Source organism: Heterocephalus glaber, unplaced genomic scaffold, assembly GCF_053883595.1.
Source record: "Heterocephalus glaber isolate CG9 unplaced genomic scaffold, H.glaber_assembly_v1.0 deba00001564, whole genome shotgun sequence".
Lineage (NCBI taxonomy): Eukaryota > Metazoa > Chordata > Mammalia > Rodentia > Bathyergidae > Heterocephalus > Heterocephalus glaber.
The window spans coordinates 12,071,700-12,090,111 of NW_028258351.1; the positions used below are offsets into that span (position 1 = coordinate 12,071,700).

The 18,412-nt window shown below is 40.6% G+C and overlaps 1 protein-coding gene across 2 annotated transcripts in view; it reads left to right on the plus strand.

Annotated features, from left to right (window-relative positions):
* Window positions 1–9,697: 9,697 nt before the first annotated feature.
* Window positions 9,698–18,412, plus strand: part of Cpd (carboxypeptidase D) — a 75,658-nt gene continuing 66,943 nt past the window's right edge. Inside the window, exons 1-2 of one of the 2 annotated variants that reach the window (XM_021238141.2) lie at window positions 9,698–10,521; window positions 18,105–18,352. In XM_021238141.2, the coding sequence (XP_021093800.1) occupies window positions 9,782–10,521; window positions 18,105–18,352 (988 nt within the window). In that variant the 5' untranslated portion in view covers window positions 9,698–9,781. The remainder of the gene's footprint in view (window positions 10,522–18,104; window positions 18,353–18,412) is intronic. The other variant, XM_004857085.4, reaches the window with a different exon arrangement.

The following is an 18,412-nucleotide window of genomic DNA, read 5'->3' on the forward strand; positions in this document are numbered from 1 at the left end:
AACAGACAGAGGACATTTAAGACTCACAGTAATGAATCCAGCATAAAATAAATGCAAGTAAAAGTTTTAAAAAGTGGACATTGCTTGATTCATAGTAGAGATTACTGGTCTACACAGATAACAACAATGCCCCAAAGCAAGCAGCAGAACTTAAGAAACTACTCTCACCAGATAGTACCAGATGGTGCCACTGGTCTTGGCAACACTGCTGCCACTAAGATCTGGGTATCCTGTTTTCTCTATTGCTCCAGAAACTATATGCTGCTGCCATTTCTACTCTGCTATAGCCAGAAAAAGAATTACTCACAGTCTTAGCTTTTTTGTGTCATTAACTCCCAATACAAAGTTTTCAACAGGTTATCCACTTGGCCACAGCTAGGCTGTGTGCTCCTGTGCTGGCAGAGCAAGCCTCTGGCCTTTTCAGCCTGGAGAGTATGAGAAGGCCCTGCCTTCCTCTAAGACTCCTAAGGTAGAGCGTTCCCCAAACAAGGGGGAAGGGTTTAGATGCTGAACAGCCAATAAAAAGAACAAATGTTCCTTTTCAAACTGTGGAAGTTAGTGAAACAAAGTGGATGAAAAGCATACTGGAGAGCATAAAGTGCCATGCAGGTATTGGCTATTAGCACTTTGTTCATACCACCACTTATTTCACTACACTACAGAAGTTCCTCTTCTTCTTTCTGTCCCATAGAGTTACACCAAGATACACTCATAGATGTTAAGTAAATAAGATGTTCTGCTATTTTTGTTTGTATGGTGCAGCGGGTTATTATTTTTTGGTGGTCTCCTTTGGTTCCATTCTCCACTGCCCCCTTGCCAAAAGCCCTAATTTTCATTTGTGGATCCAGGTGGTTCCTGGGAATCAGGTTCCTTCCCTGGCCCCAGCAATAGCATTCATATCCTAAGCCTAGCCAATCAGCATATTCTACCTCCCTAGCCACAGTGATCGGTTCAGGCATAGATATGTGATCTAAACTGCTCCAATCTGAGCGAGACTAGGCAATTTTGCTAGGACAAGAACATCTTCTGTTTTCTTTGCTGAGTGTGAATGACAAAGTATGTAGCTTTGGGAGCTCCTGCCAGCCCTCTTGGAATTACAAGGGGAGTCAGGCTTAGAATAAAGTAAACATTGTGAAAGTCAGGGACAAGGGACAAGAAGTGCTTGGTGACCATTTATCCACAGGATAGAGCTATGCCTGATTCCAGGCTTCTCCTTTGGACTTCTCAGATATACAAGCCAATAAATTCCATTTATTATTTAAGTAGAATGAGTCAGGTTTTCTGATATGTACAACTGAAAGTATCTGTTTCCCGCGCTGCCTGCCCCATGAGAATAGAACTGCTATTTTGTGTTGGCTACTATCTTTGGAAATACAGATAAAAATCACTATCCTGGCTCCATGATTGGACAGCGATATATCTATGCCTTAGAAATCAGGTCTAACTAAAATTTAAGATAAGGCTAGGGAGGGCCGGGAATTTAGCTGCCTCCACCTGCCTCGCAAGTGCAAGGTCCTGAGTTTGATCCCTGGTACCAAAAATAAAATAAAATAAGGCTAGGGAGTAGATCAATGGTAGAATACTTCACTAGCATGTGCAGGACTCTGGGTTCCATCCCTAGCAAAAATTTTCCCTAGAAAAAACTTTTTAAATAGACTGGACCTACCTAAGTATACACTTCAAGAAATTTCAATAAACACATTTCATTTCTTTTTAGCTTACAAAGATAAAATCTCCAAGGAATTAAGAGCAAACTCTAATTAAAATAAAAACAAAAGCAAATAACAAAAAAACATAAAAAAATAAAATGTATTCCATTTAATTCCGATGGAAGTACTAGGGAGTTTCATCCTACTTGGCTGTCTTCATGCAAGTTCCTCAGAAGAATATTCTGAGCCAGGGATGCTTGTATGTGTGATTTATTGAGGGAGTGCCCTTAGGAAAAATCTGTAAAGGATTAAAGGATGCAAGAAAAAAGAAGAAGCTAAGCAAGGATGAAAGATTTCTAACCTCAGCTTGATTCCATGCAAAGCTCTGGAGAAGGAATTGCTCCAAAGTCTGTCCTATCCAAAAGGAAAGGGGTCTATTATATCCTGGCAAAAGGTGAGGTGCAGGCAGTGTGTAACTTCTCAGGGTTTCTGGGCAAAGCAGATCCTGTCAGTCAGGTGAAATCTTTCCAAGAAGGGTGCAGGTGTAAGCTGCTGCTAGAAAGTGGGTATATTGACCTGGCAGAGAGAATCTGGATACATAACTAATAGCACCTGCCAGAATTGATGTGACTCAAGTTTCTGTTGAAAATTCCCTTCATTTATCTATTTTGAGGTTTCATTTTAAAAAATTCCTCTACGTGCCTGCCTCACAAGTGAAAGAAAGGTCCCAAGTTTGATCCCCAGTGTGTATATATATATATATATATATATATATATATATATATTCCTCTACAGGGTTAAAGTCATTCTTGTTTTTGTTTGTTTGTTTGTTTTTTGCTGCTTGCAACACAGTAGCAACTGTAAGATTCTAACTGGATGCTGCTTCCTGTTTTCATCATCTTTTTTTGTCAGTTCCTCTAGCTCTTCTTTAAATAAATGGGTCTCTATGGCCCTCAGTTAATCTTGATTTCTTCCTCCACAAGTACAAACCACATGCCTGGTCAGGTGAAGAGGGTATTGCATTTCATTTCGTTGTTAATCCTCAGTAAACCTTTAAAATAATCCATAGATCCTTTCCACAGTTTCACCAACATGTACTTTTATTTCAGCTTACTTGTTTCTTTCTCCCATTATTTATACTTGTAAGTTAGATGTGCATACATTGACTCTATACCTCAGGCTGAGTGAAGGGTAATGAACTCCAGAGTATGATCGTAGAAGTTCTGGAGAGATTTTACAGATAGGGCTGAAATTCCCAGTTCTGCTCTGTGTCCTTCTGTAGTCCTTGCCTGAGCTGGTTAGTGGCAGCTTAAAACTAAAATCTTTCAAGCCTGTCCTGCTAACTCACAGAGTTGTAAGCATTGAGCAAGATAATATGCACAAAAGTGCAAAGAGCTGGGCATGGTGGCACACACCTGTAACCCCAGCTATTTGGGAGGCTGAGGCAGGAGGCTTGCAAGTTCAAGTCCAGCCTAGGCAACTTAGTGAGTCCTTGTCACAAAATGCAAAAAGATCTGGGGATGTAGCTCAGTGATAGAGTCCCTCTGGGTTCAAGCCCCAGTACTATAAATAAATAAAATAATATAGAACAAAGATATACAAATGCATACAGAAATACAAGAACATGATATTATGTTTACTTGGACATGCTATTTGTCTTTTGAATCCTAAGTTTGCAGATGGTTGTCTTTAGATTCTAAGATGACTTCATCATTACTAGTTTCTTGGGGGGGGGGCAAGCTGCTAAGATGAAACGTCCTCTTGCTGAGGTGCATGTGGAATGTGTAGCCACTTGTGGTGCTAACACTAGGGGGAGCCACGCAAAGAGCAAAATTGAAATGGAGGTTTTAGCGGTGATCCACTCTTGCTTCTCACTTCTCTGTATTCGCGTCACAGAGGCCTCCAACCCTGCAGGGTGGCATACTGGATTCTCAGAACCCAGTTCATGGGACTATGACCACATTTTCCATAGTTTCAGACAATCTTCTCAACAACAACAACAAAAATAAAATAAAAACAAAAGTTTCTGTTTTATGTGCCATTAGCTTTCAGGATTAGATAACATGCTAGAAAACTTCTGGGCCCAATAGCTGAAAATTATTGTTACTCTCCATTTCTTCCTCTTTTACTTAGTACATGTTTGCAGTATATAATGACTGCATTTATTGAGGAGAGGTCCATGTACATAACATATCTTAATTCTTTTTTTCTTACCCTACTCCTCCCATCCCTCCCTACTCCTTCCAACTCTTGGTCCCTTTTCCATGTACAAAAGCTCAGTTTCCACTTTTTTCCTTCAGATTTTTTCCATCCCCCTATTTCCACCTGGCCCCTCCTCTCCATCTCTTGTTCCCCCTCTAATTTGAAAAGGATCTCCCTACTTCTTATCTATCTTTGTACAACCATGTTTATAGCAGCAAAATTTATAATAGCGAAATCTTGGAAATGGCCTATATGCCCATCAACACATGAATGGATAAGGAAAATGTAGTATTTATACCCAATGGAGTACTACTCTGCAGTAAAAACAATAAACTTGAGGGATTCACAGGTAAATGGATGCACCTTGAGATCTTCATTTCTTTTCTCACTCTTTAAGGTGATTATTTCACATCTGCTTCCTCAAATCTCCAACACCTATTCCAACATCCTTATACTCAGCTGATGGTCTTGCTTCTCATTTCATTAAGAAATTAAAAACAATCAGAGACCATCCACCAGTTCTCAACACCTCACTTACTCACTTAATTGTGCTTTTACTTGTGCCCATTGGATTCTGCCTTCCTATTGTGACTATATTTGAATGTCTGTGCTCTTACCTAAAACCAATCCCTCCAGTGGTCTATTAGAGCTATCAGGACCTCCTTCTCAACTACTCACATTCTAAGGCAGGGCTCCAGCAATTCTCCAGTCTCTCTAATGTGTCATCTAATTTTCTCCTTTATTTACTTATTTATTTATTTTCAGTCCTGTAGATTGAATCACGGACTCATGTATGCTAGGCAAGTACTCTGACACTGAGCTACATCCCAGCCCCAAATTCCTTTCATTACTAAATCATTCTCATCAATATATGAAAAACCTGGTATTTCTCCTATGATAAATAAAACAAAATTGTTTCTTGGCCTTATACCTCACTCTTTGTTCCATTTTTCTATTGCTCTTTAAATAACAGGACTTCTTAAAAGAATGATTTTACAAACTCTACTTCCTTTTTTTTTTTCCTAGTACTGGGGGTTGAACCCAGGGCCTTTGCACTGTTCTACATCTCCAGCCTATCTTTCTCTGTCTCTGTCTCTCTGCCTCTCTGTCTCTCTCTCTTTGAAACAGGATCTCATTAAGTCATCCACCTCCATAGTCTACAGACCTAAATAATCTCTAACAACTTTCATCTTTGCCCTGACCTTTCCTCTGTGATCCATCTCCCCACCTTGCACATTTCACCCCTCCCCACTGGCCTGCTGTACTCAGACAGTAGATTCCACTGGCCAGGTCCAACACTGAAGGCGTACTCCCACCTCAAGACCTTTATACTTGGTTTCCTTCTTCTCCCACTTCTCCATGTGGCTCAAATCCTCAGCTCCTAGGTCTTGAATATCCCTCCTCAGTGAGCCCTTCTTTGACTGCCCTATTTAAAATTGCATTCCACTCTCTCTATTCCTTTTCTATGCTTTATTTTTTGGTACAGTACTTATCACCAACTAAAACTCAACTTATTTTGAATATTCACTTTCCATCTACCTCCTCCTATCATAAGCCCTCCTGAAGGAAATAATTTTCTTTTACTTTTTTCCTCTCCTTTTATGGTGCTGGGGATCAAACCCAGGGCCTCATACCTACTATATTCCCAGCCTCAGAAATTTTCTTGTTTTATTCACTGCAGTGAATTGTGTCTGGCACATATAGTATATGCATGATTTATATTTATTGAATAAATGCACACAGTGTATACACATTTAAATTGAGAACTCTAAAAGATGCAAAGCCTAAATCTGAAGAGAGATTCTCTAATGATCACATTTCTGAACTGTGAGGGAAACTACAAATGTGGTTTCTGATCTGTGTGGGCCTTTCTGCTTCTCTTCATCACCTTCCTTTGGAGGTCATGCATCACTTTGCCTGTTCAACTCACCTGAGGCAGGCTCCACGGTTATTGCTCAGAAACTCTTCCTAGTTCCTGCTAGACATATCCACCTCTGGATGTCATACAGGCATCTCAAGCCAAAAGGTTCCCAACTCAATACCTAACCTCTTTTCCCACACACTTCAAGACCCTCCCAGTTGGCTTCTTTTCCTTTTTTTCCAGATAATGACAAGACTACCTACCTGGTCATTCTCATTAACTTGTAGTCCTCTTTCACTTCTCCTCCATCTCTTCCTCCTCCTCTATTTTTCCCTCTCCATCCCTTCTTACTCTAGCAATTGCTAAATCATGTCAACCCAACAAACTAAACATTTATTTCTCAAATTTATACTTTTCTATCTTTGTGAATTTGCCAGAATTAGTTCTTGTCTGCATGGTAAACAATTTTTGCTGCCCCACAGAGCCCCTGAAAGTCTCTTGCTAAAACACAAATATTACCCACACCATTCTTCCTCATAAGCAGCTATGCAAGCTTTCCTTTGCTGTAGAACAAAGCAAAACCCCTTTGGCATGGGATATCATGCCTTTTATCGTCTGGCGCTATCCAAGCTTTATAGCTTTGGCTCCTACTATTCCTTCCCACACATTTACATTCCTGCCACCACTCACTGCACACCTCTTGCCTCTGTCCGTGATGCTCCCTCTTCTTTTCTCCTTTTTTCTACTATTTGAGGATTGTTAACAATCTTAAAAGCAAAAATAAAGCTGGGGGTACAGCTCAGTGGTAGGGCCTTGGGTTCAACCACACATACATACATACAAAAAAAAAATGATGATTTGTTATATGCCAAGTATTACATATGTTATGTGTTATCTCATTTAATTATTAGAAAAATGCAACAATTTGCCCAAGTTAAAGCAGCTAGAAAATGGTTAATCCAGGATGCAAACTGGGTTCTGACATCAAAGCTCATAATCATAGTCTAGGTTTTCTTTGACATCTAATTATAATTACTTTTTCTTTTGTATTCTAAAAGTAGGCTTTTGTTTTTAACATCATCACACAGAAGTGAAGTTTAAACACAAAGACTTCTGGAGCCAGACTTCTGGAGCTTGCTATGAGAGCTTGCTCAATCTCTTTAGTTCTGAAATGGGAATGATAATAGTTCCTATTTTATTGGACTGTTGTGAGGCTTAAATAAGGTCAATCTACATAGTTCAGCACAGTGAATGTTTCATAATCCTGGTCCTAAGGACACTTTTGTTGTACCTGTGTTCCTGTGTACCTCACTAGATTCTGGCCTCTGGAAGGGGAGAGATTTTGCACCCAATCCTCCCGTAGCCAGTGCAGCAGACTGTTCACCAGCGTGGGTGTTCTGTAAATATTGTCCAATTAGGTTTGTAAATCTGTAGGTGTTTGTGCTAGACAAAGAGACATTTACAAGTTCACGATCTATGTATCTTTTAAAAGACATAGTTATTCAATCAGCCTGGCCATCCAATAGTTTCTGCCAATTTTAGAAACCCACGTCATTGTCACTCTGCTGCTGTGAATGGGAAGCCTTTTCTACTTTCAAGCCTTTCACAAGTTTCCTCATTTGTGAGCCAAGACTTTCCTTGGGAGGGTGGAGTAGGAAAGGGACACCTGTCACAAGGTTCCAGACTTCTCTGATACAGATGGAGGTATTCAGTCCTAGGTAAACACAAGGGAGCCCTCTGCCCTGGTGTTCCCCTCCAGTGAATAGTGACTAGGTTTGGAGCTTGGGTTTCACTTCCAACCACAGGCACAGTGTACCTGCTGAGAAAGAGGGCTCCAGCCCTGAAGCAGTGTCAAATGTACCTTGGAAGGCCTGAGGATTTCTGGGTGGGCAATGGCTCAAGTTACATCACATTATTCCACTGTGCTCATGCTTGTTATTTACATTTCAGCTGGACTCACTAGGTGAGACTGCTGGAGTGAGAGGGCAGGAGGATTCAAAGGAGAGTGAAATATGGTAAAAAGGGAAATACTTGATTAGAGGTTAACATGTCCCCTGGGGCTCCTTTGATTTGGATTATTGTAAAAGTGAACAGCATAATGATTAAGGACTCCCAGGAGGGAGTGGTCTCTGCACTGAGTTGGGGCTTTGTTTCTTGATGAGTTACAGCTGCTGTGTATAATACAGACTAGACCAAATGGGGCATGGAAGAGATCACAGGACCGTGCTTGCTCCCAATGCAGAGTACTACCTCATTATCCTAAGCCTGTGTTTTCTCCTGTCCTGTACCTCAAATAACACCTGCAAGTTGCTTAGGCTATAACTTGGAGCCAGCCTATCATCCTTTCTGTCACCAGGTCTTACTTTCCCTCCTACAGGTCATTTGAATCCATTTCCTTCTGTCTGCCTCCACTGGCACTGCCCCTTTTAAGGGGCTTATCATGTCTTCTTGGATTATATCTTCCTTACAGGTATCTGAGCCTCATGTGTCTTAGGCCTCCTTTTTCAGTCTCCATGTTATTGTTAGAGGGATTTTTCTAAATTAGCTTAAAATCTACCTATGGCTTTTTGTGGCCTTCTGAACCAAGTGTGCTTTTTAGGTCTATCCTTGCACCTCTGGCTTGTGTCTTGTCACCTCCACAGCCACGATTCCCTTCACACTAGTAATCCTGACCTATACTCAATTTCAGAAGATGGAGTATTTGCTCTCAAACCCTGTAGCCTTCGGTGCTTGCCCTCGTTCTGCTCAGAATTCCTCCCTTCTTCTAGTTTTTCTCCCTTCCTCCTCCTCCTCAGGTTGAATGATGTTTCTGTCATACTTCTACTGTATCCTTTATCATAAACAGCGTGAATTTCTGACTAGGTGGAAGAATGACTTGCTTCCCAGCACCTAGCTTTAGCACACAGCAGTTGCTCAATAAATATTTTGATAAGTGAATGAATTAACTCTACTAGTCATATTAGGGTTCAACTATAGTTCAGGGACCAGGCTGAAATATTTGGTTCTGAAAGAGGGAAATACAACCATTGTAGCAATGATGTTATTGGATGGGTAGAATTTCACACTTGATACAAGAATTGTGTAGTTTTGTGTTTCTTCAAGTGATTCAAGCCTAAAGAGCAGCTTAAAAGGCCTCTTTAGACTTGATGGAAGATCGTATTTTCCCAGCGTTGGCCAAACATTAAAGAATATTGCGCGTGTGGTTCAGAAGAGGTGTGAGAGTGGGCAGGTAAAGTATAAAACGAAATTGGCCCGTGGAGGATTTACACCAGCACACCAAGGAACTAGTTGCAATGGAACAACGTAGGGTGGCTGCAAATAGGTAATATGAACACAAAGGGGGCTCACTGCATGGCCTAACAAATTTAGGAGACACCTTTCCACACAGCAACTCAAAATGGAATGGACAGTGCTCGTAAGGTATCGAGGACTGTGCTTATAAGCTAGCGAGCCGTCTGCTGCTCCAGGCATCACATTCTCTTCAGCTTCACGCAGGCAGCTGGGCTAGGCAGAGGCAGGACACATGGGAGGAAAGCGTGCAAAGGGTGCTGTGGCGTAGGTATCCTTTCTCGAATACTGTATATACGTATTCTTTCGAACCTATTGATTTTTTCGAGTCCTTCGATTTCCTTGGTGCCTTCCGAGTCTCATCTCTAAGCGTTAACACGCATCTGAGAAAAGCTACAACAAAGATGGGGAAGCGAGCTACTGAGTACTCAGAAAAAAGAACAATTTAAGGGAAGAGGCTATGACGAAGGAACTGAGAGATGAAAGACGAGGACTAAACGTTAGAAGAGGAAACAGGGAGGCGGAGAAGGGAGGGAGAACTCAGTGAAGGAAGACAGCGATCAACCTGGTCCCGGACTGGAAAAGGGGAGACACGCCCAGGGAAACGTCCACTTTAAGGCGGTCCTGTCCCCCGGCGTGACGCTGCAGCAGGGTCGTTCGCGATTGGTTGCTGTCGGAGGGCGGGATGGAGTTGCTAGGCGCGGAGCGGATCCGGCGGGCCCCGGCCTCCCGGAGCTCGGAGCCGCGGGAGCGGAGCCGGGGTTAGCGGAGCGGCTGGAAGATGGCGAGCGGTTGGGACGCCCGGCCGCCCTGGCGGCTGAGGCGCCTCCCGCTGCTGCTGTGCTTGCTGCTGCTATGCTTGCTGCTGCTTCTGAGGAGCCCAACCCGGGCGGCGCACATCAAGAAGGCGGAGGCGACCACGACTACGAGTGCGGGCGCCGAGGGCCAGTTCGACCGCTACTACCATGAAGAGGAGCTGGGCAAGGCGCTGAGGGAGGCGGCGGCCGCGGGGACCCCCGGCCTGGCCCGCCTCTTCAGCATCGGCCGCTCGGTGGAGGGCCGGCCGCTGTGGGTGCTGCGCCTCACGGCCGGCCTGGGGCCGCTGCCCCCTGACGGCGACGCGGCGGGGTCGGACGCTGCGGGGCCGCTCGTGCCCGGCCGTCCGCAGGTGAAGCTGGTGGGCAACATGCACGGCGACGAGACCGTGTCGCGCCAGGTGCTGGTCTACCTGGCCCGAGAGCTGGCCTCCGGCTACCGCCGCGGAGATCCGCGCCTCGTCCGCCTGCTCAACACCACCGACGTGTACGTGCTGCCCAGCCTCAACCCTGACGGTTTCGAGCGCTCCCGCGAGGGCGACTGCGGCCTCGGCGACAGCGGCCCTCCCGGGACCAGCGGCCGCGACAACAGCCGGGGCCGCGACCTCAACCGCAGCTTCCCCGACCAGTTCAGCACTGGCGAGCCCCCATCTCTAGACGAGGTGCCCGAAGTGCGAGCCCTCATCGACTGGATCCGCAGGAACAAGTGAGTGTCGCCGGTCTCGTCTCCTGCACACACGTGAGCCTTCAAGGGCGAGAGGCTGATTCCCACACCCAGCAGGCGCTCCAACCATGCTTGCTGGCCTAAGGGATAGAGATAGTGAGGGTAGGGGGTGACACCCTGAAACAGGGACAGGGCCCAGCTCCCGGAGCCTCCTACTACCGCTGTTTGTCAAAGAAGCGCTGCCTATAGGCTGTCATTTGTTCAAGGCGTGGATGAACGGGAGACTCCTTTTTGGTCTCTGTACTCCCAGAACCATGGAAGAGAGCCATGGATGAGAATTTAAGGATACCCTAGGTCAGCTCACACATTTTATAGGTTAGTTGTCAATGTTGTTATGTTACTACTAGAGGTGCTGTGCTAAGCACTTTCCGTGACTGCATTATCTCACTGATGTTGGCCACAACCTGATGACATAGACATCATTCATATTCTTGTTTTGCATTCGGGGAAATCGAGGGTCAGCCTGGTTAATTTACTTAGCGAAGGAAGTGTGGCTGCGGCTTAGACTCAAGCAGTCTGAGTCTTAGTCTGCTGTTAACACCTAGGGAGAGAGACTGTAGCCCAGAAATGTAAATGACACCCTGAGGGTCTTCCTCTTATTTGACAGAAACTGGTTCCCTTCCCATCTTTACCTCTGGTTCTGTTAAGGATATGGACTTGCCTGGAGAATTTGCACAGATCCATAAGCTGCTTCATTTTAGACTGAGGGTTTCCGGTGCCCTGTCAACTAAAATGACTAATTGTCACTTATTACATACCTTGAATGTTCTGAGCATTGGGTGGGATTTTATTTTATTTTTTATTTTTTATTTATTTATTTTTTTGGACCAGGGATCGAAGTCGGGTCCTTGCCCTTGCGCAGCAGGCGGCAAAACCACTGAGCTAAATCCCTGGCACTGTGTGGGATTTTTAAAATTAAAAAGTAGAAGATGGGGACCTCAAGAAATTAGTATATAACAAAAGAATGTTATATATGAAATGTTTACCCAGTTACACTTTAAGGAATCTGTTCCCTCTGGCAATATAACATGGACTGTTCTGTGGAAGAGGTAGAACTTGAACTGAATCTTGAGAGATAGGTAGGATTTATAGCAAAGAGGAAGAGAAGAATAGAAGAAGGAACTATTCCAAATGGAATAGTGTCTGAAGTGAGCATGTACCTCTCCTTTATCAAGCGTCAGTGTTGTCAGTATATCCATTTTTTTGCCTTCATAAGGCTTTTGAAGCAATCATCTTTCTACCTTGATTTGAATATTTCTGAGTGTCAGTGAAGGTAAAGGTAATGAACAAAGTTTTTCTTTGAGATTCGGAATCATTTCTTCTACGAAATTTCAGTCATACATAGCAGGCTAGAAAATTCATGGGCATTATGACAGTTCCAGATTCTTTTTTGTCTTCTGCCTTTCACTTTACTCCCCTTTAGAAGATTCCTTATATTCAATTTCATATACACTTTCTAGGAAGATTTTTTTTTTTAAGATGATCGTATTATGACCTCTGAACATCTACATAAATTTGACTTTGACATAATACTTACTGTTAGAAACTGTGATTGCCAGGGCTTTTCTGAGATGATATATGAACTGCAGTTTCCATTGCTTAAGTGTTTAAAATACCCCATCACGACCCTTGAAGGGATTTCTCTTTTCAGTATTAATTCTGCTGCAACCAAAAATGAAAATTTTCTTATGGTTTAAGTCACCTTGAGGCTACATTGAAAGCCTTGAACTTTAAATCCGGAACCAAAAATTCATTATTTAGTTAACTCTTTCATATCATTAGTATTTAATGATTATGAGTGATGGTCTGGTTTGATTAGTTCAATGATAGAAGCTTGTGAGAATTCAAAAACTCAAGTAGGTCAGCTGGTATCATAGAGTCATTTTGTTTTGAGGCAGTGGACTACCATAATCAAACATGTAACTGTAGTCAAAAGGGAAAGTAGGTGATTATACAGGTAAAGAATATATCCATCTGTATCCTCAGTCTTCAAAATTTAATTCAAAATGCCTCTTCTTTAGTGATTAATCAATAACAAAGGACACTCAGGGCCCGAGATTTAGCTCAGTGGTTCTGTCACCTGTCTTGCAAGTGCAACGTCCTGAGTTCGATCCCCAGTACCAAAAAATAATATATATAAACAAAAAAAATAACAAAGGACGCTGATATATGAATGTTCACAAAATTAAAAATTTGTGTACCCACACAATTTGAGATTGAGGCCTAATATAGATTCATAGGTAGGATATGGAAAAGAAGAACCCAAACGTAAGTCTCTGTGAGAAAACGACCTTTTGCAAGTGTATTTTGTGAAAATAATAATTTGGGTAATTTCTTGATATCCTGTTCACCCAGCTATATTAGAAATAGACTTTTTGTTATTTTGAATATGGTAAAATTCCCTCCAACTTAGAAAAGTGAAGATTATTTACTTATTTATGTATTTTTGTTTTACTTTGTACTTCACTTGAACAGTGCTTTGTACTATTGATAATTTTTTTTTGGTGCTGGGAATCAAGCTTGGGACCTTGCACTTGCAAGGCAGGCACCGGAACCAGTGAGCTAAATCCCCAGCCCAATAATTGAGACAAATACTTAGGAAAATAGAAAAGACTTAAACTACATTGTTAAAGATTTTACTTGACTTCCACATTTTTGTCACACCAGACTTCTTTGAATAAATTTACTTGCCTAAAGGTGAGGAAATTAGCATATAAATGAACTTTTGTGTTCTTTTAAAATTTGTTTTTGTTTTTTTGGTGGTACTGGAGATTGAATTCTCTACCCCAGCCCTTGGGTATGTTTGTGAAGAGCATTATCATAGTGTTAGGGGTCAGTGCAGAGTGTTTTGGGGTGCTTGAATATATTTACCTGCAATTTCATGAATATTTAGTTTTTCCAGACATCAGATTTTCTTAATTTTTTGTTATCTATAGGATTATTGAGAGAACATAAAGGTAGAGATTAATATTTAATATTTATAGACTATAATATTTAGCAGGTACTTAATTTTTTAAATTAAGTTTATTAGTATAATTTAGATATACATAATGATCACATTCATTATAAGGAATTTGTACCTGTATATGATATATCTTGATTCTTCTTTTTTTTTCCCATTCCCCTCCCCTCCCTTCAACGCTGCCTCCCCTCCTTATTTACAAAGCTTTTGCTTCCGTTTTATTCTTCTTTTCTCATTTTTTTCTTTTCTCTTCCTTCCTTCCCCCCTCCCCCTCCCTAGTTCCCCTTGTCTTTTGAACAAATTCTTCTTATTTCACAATATCTGTTATACATTTTGGTCTTTATTTATACTTTCAGTTTCTCACACCAGAGGGACAATGCAATATTTACACACGTGTCCGATTTATTTCATGTAAGAGTATGGTCTCAAGGTGGATCCTTTTACCTAGAAATGTCTCAAGTTTATCTTTCTTTATGGCTGAGTAGTACTCCATTGTATAAAAAACTCACATCTTTTTTTTATCCATTCATCAGTTGATGGGCATTTGGGTTATTTCCCGGATTTAGCTATTACAAACTGTGCTGCTATAAATATGGGTGTGCATATATCGCTGTGGTATGATGCTTTTAATTCTTTTGCGAAGATACTCAGGAGGGGAATAGCTGGGTCAAAGGGGACCTCTAATCCTAGTTTTTTGAGGAATCTCCACACTGGTTTCCACAGTAGTTGTACCAGTCTACACTACCACCAACAGCGGAGAAGGGTTCCTTTCTCCCCACAGCCCCACCAGCATTTGTTGTTGGTTAATTTCTTGATAACAGCCATTCTTTCTAGAGTGAGATGGAATCTCAGCATTGTTTTAATTTGCATCTCTTGAATAACCAGTGATGTTAAACCGTTTTTCATATATTTGTTTGCCATTTGTACTTCTTCGTCTGAGAAGTATGTATTCATCTCAGATGCCCATTTTTGGATTGGGTCTTTAAATTTGGAGGTTCTGATTTTTTTCAATTCTTTATGTGTTCTAGGTATTATTAGTCCTTTGTCAGAGGAACAACTGGCTAAAATTTTTTCCCACTCTTTGGGTTGTCTTTTCACTCTGTTGGTGATTTCTTTTGCTGTGCAAAAGCTTTTTTATAAGATGAGATCCTAGTTGTTGATTCTTTGTAATAGTTCCTGTGCAATTGGGGTTTTGTTCATGAAGTCTTTGCTTACACCTATGTCTTCAAGAGTTCTACCTATTCTCTCTTCCAGCAGATTTAGTGTTTCTGTTTTAATATTTAGATCTTTGATCCATTTTGATTTTAGTTTAGTGCATGGTGAGAGACATGGGTCTAGTTTTAGTCTTCGGCATGTAGAAAGCCAGTTTTTGCAGTGCCACTTATTAAAGAGGCTTTCTTCCAATGAACGTGTTTGGCCCCTTTGTCAAAGATAAGGTGGCTGATTGTGTTTGGGGTTGTTTCTGTAGCTTCTAATCTGTTCCATTGATCCTCATGTCTGTTGTTGTTTTTTTGCCAGTACCATGCTGTTTTTATCACTGTAGCTCTGTAGTATAATTTCAAGTCAGGTATTGTGATGCCCCCTGCCTTGCCTTTGTCTAGCAGCTACTTAAAAAAAAAAATTTGTTTTTCAATCCTGGGGATTAAGCCCAAGGACTCATACAAGCTAGGCAAGTACTCTGTGACTGAACTACACTCCCAGCCCAGATTTAACTACTTTAAATCTTAGGCAAGGAACATATATGATAATGAAGTCAAGTAAGAGAAATACTTGTAAAGTTGGTTTGACAAAAGACTCAAAAGAGTAATCTTTTAGCCACTGTGATAAGTGTTACTTTCTCTTAAAATCCTCCTTATAAGTGGCCTTGGTACCTCCAAAACTACGGTAGGAAGAGCAAAGAAGCTCTCATTGAATTTAATTTTAATCCTCAAGTAGACTGCAAATATTTCATTGTTCTAAAGGTACTCATCAAATTGTTACAAAGACATTTCTAAGAAGTGTTACAAGAAATGTTGAACAAACTGAAAGACATTTAGTAGAGGATTTTAGATTTTTAAAGTTTTAATTAAAAACACATAATTAAGTAGCATAGTTCACTTAGAATATTCAGGGCTTTTTCTTTTTTTTGGTGGTATTGGTTCATAATGTATTTCTTGTGCCTAAAACAGTATTTAAAAAATTTTTACTTTTACATACATATCTGCAGTACAAAATGATTACATTCCTCCAGGATTTGGTATATCTTAATTCGTTTTTCTTCCCCCACCCCCAATCTCTTGATTCCTTTCCCTTTTGCAGAATATCTAGAACAGTATTTTGATACTGAAAAAATATTTGTTGTCAAATAGGTTACCTGAATTGGGCCAGCCTTCTGATAGCATTCCCAGTCAGTGGGGGAAAAGGTAAATTATTTTAGAAATACAATTTAGAAAGTAAATTGTTAATGCCTTAGCAATGAGGGACAGGTGGCTAGGGTAGAGTTAGAAAATTAGAATACATACTTAGTTTTTGTTTCTATATTATTCTGTCCAGGACTGGCAGTGGAATTGGGGAGTCTAGTGGTAAATCTGTATGGCAGTGATTCCCTAAACAAGGTGCTAGGTATCTCTAAAGAAATGAACATTTGTTTAGGAGGAGCTACAAAGCAGTCATTGCACTAGAAGATGTTTACCTGTTATCTTATTTAGTTTTTATAACTCCCCATTTTACAGATGAGAGGAAAACTGAGGTTTATCAAATTTAGAGATGTAACTTCTGTTCATATTGCTGTTGAGTTACAGATTTGGGAGACTGAATGTTCTTACCCTCATTTGCCTGGCTCCCAAGCCTGTGCTATTGCCACTACTCCAGATCGCATGCTCTAGTGTCTGGAAGGGTGCTAATTAAAATTATATTAGTTTTAAAATAGTATCTTTTTATAGTCTGTTCTAGTGTTTAATCACAGTCAGCATTAGCTAAATTCTTTCTTTTGATGAACAGATTCTGTGTTATAAGTAATTTCCATTATTTTATTTACTCTGAGGTGGGGCTCATTATGCTTAAAATAATTCAAATTAGACATATGATAGATTTCATTTTATTTCAAGGCTATATAGAGAAATATGTCAACTCCCTTTAGAATTTCTGTAGCTCAGTTAATTTCAACCACAGAAAGGCAGAAGCAAGAAAACCCAATTTAGAGTACAAAGAGAAAAGTATTTAATCTCTACTTGTAGTAATGATTTGAACTCTTACATAAGGGAAAGGCCGCCAGGCGTGGTGGGTGGCAACACCTGTAATCCTAGCACTTGAGAGGATGTGTTTGAGGCCAGCCTGGGCTACATATCAAGTTCAAGTCAGGGAGACCCTGCCTTTAAAAATAAACAATCAAAACAAATAAGGAAAAAGTAAATAAATGGAGCATTGTGTTTTTACCTTTAGCTTTCATCATAAAAGGAGTTCTTCAGCATTTCTATATCTAGAAATTTGACCAGATTATAAATTGGTTCACTTAAAAGCAGAAATACGGGGTTGTGGATGTAGCTCAGTGGTAGAGTGCTTGGCTAGCATACATGAGGCAGTTTGATCTTCAGCACCACACACACACAGAAACACTTATAAATTTGTTTGTTTTATAAGAGCAGCTTTGTCTCCATGTCAGTTTATTTTTTATATCGCAATCAGAAACCTCAGTTAAATGGAGAACTAGTCTTTGTTATACAGTATTGTATTGTTTTTCCCGGAATGCAGCTTACTGTTTCAGGTTGTTTTTGTTTTTCCTGAATCTTCTCTACTGTGGCGTCTTTCTTACAAATGTGAATTTAGTATAGGTAATTTGTGAAACCGGAGTAAGACAAAATCCGTTCTCTTTTAAATTAAACTCCTTGGCAGGGGAATGGGGAAAAAATAAGAACCAAGATACATCATGTAAAGGTACAAGATCCCAATGATGAATGTAACTGTATTGTATACCTAAAATGTATCAATAAACATAATGAAAAAAAAGATTCCTTACCTTAAAAATTCTCTTTTGACAGTAAATATACAAAACATAAAAGTTATTAACCTAATTCGTGTTCAACAAATATTTATACCAGCTAGCTATTTTTATGAAATTGATACATTATGAATATAATTATTAGATTGAACTAAGTGAAATTGGTATTTTTGTAGATTAAAAAAAGGTTGAATACTGGGAAGTTTGTACAGTTCAACCTCCTACATGAATGAAATTCTGTAAATAAGACATCTACTGAAACATTGTTCATACTGTTTTACTACTTGCCATTAATGTGAATTGTAAAAGCTGTTTGAAATTTTGAATTGATTATATTTTCCTTCTATTTTTTTTTGTTGTTGCTGTTAGTAATGGTCTGCTTGTAGTAACTGAGAGAGTTGTCTTCTAATTCTCCAAGAGATATTTGAGTTCATTTATGGAGCTAGGATAAAGCTCAGTGATAGAGCATTTTCCTAGCAGGGTTCAACCCCCAACATGGGGAGGGGTGGGGAGAGGAAGAAGAGGAAAGGAAGAAGAGGAAGAAAGTGAATGAGATGTGGAATTTTTAAATGTGTGGTGTTTTCTGTGCCTTTTTTTGTGATACGTGATTTGGTTATATTTTCAAAGGTTTGTGCTTTCTGGAAATCTGCATGGTGGCTCTGTGGTAGCAAGCTATCCTTTTGATGATTCTCCAGAACATAAGGCCACTGGAATCTATAGCAAAACCTCAGATGATGAAGTCTTTAAATACTTGGCAAAAGCTTACGCTTCAAATCACCCTATAATGAAAACTGGTGAACCTCATTGTCCAGGAGATGAAGATGAGACTTTCAAAGATGGGATCACAAATGGCGCACATTGGTATGATGTGGAAGGTATGCAAGAATGAATTTGCTATATATTCCCTCTTGTTCATTTAACTTTGTTTTGGTACT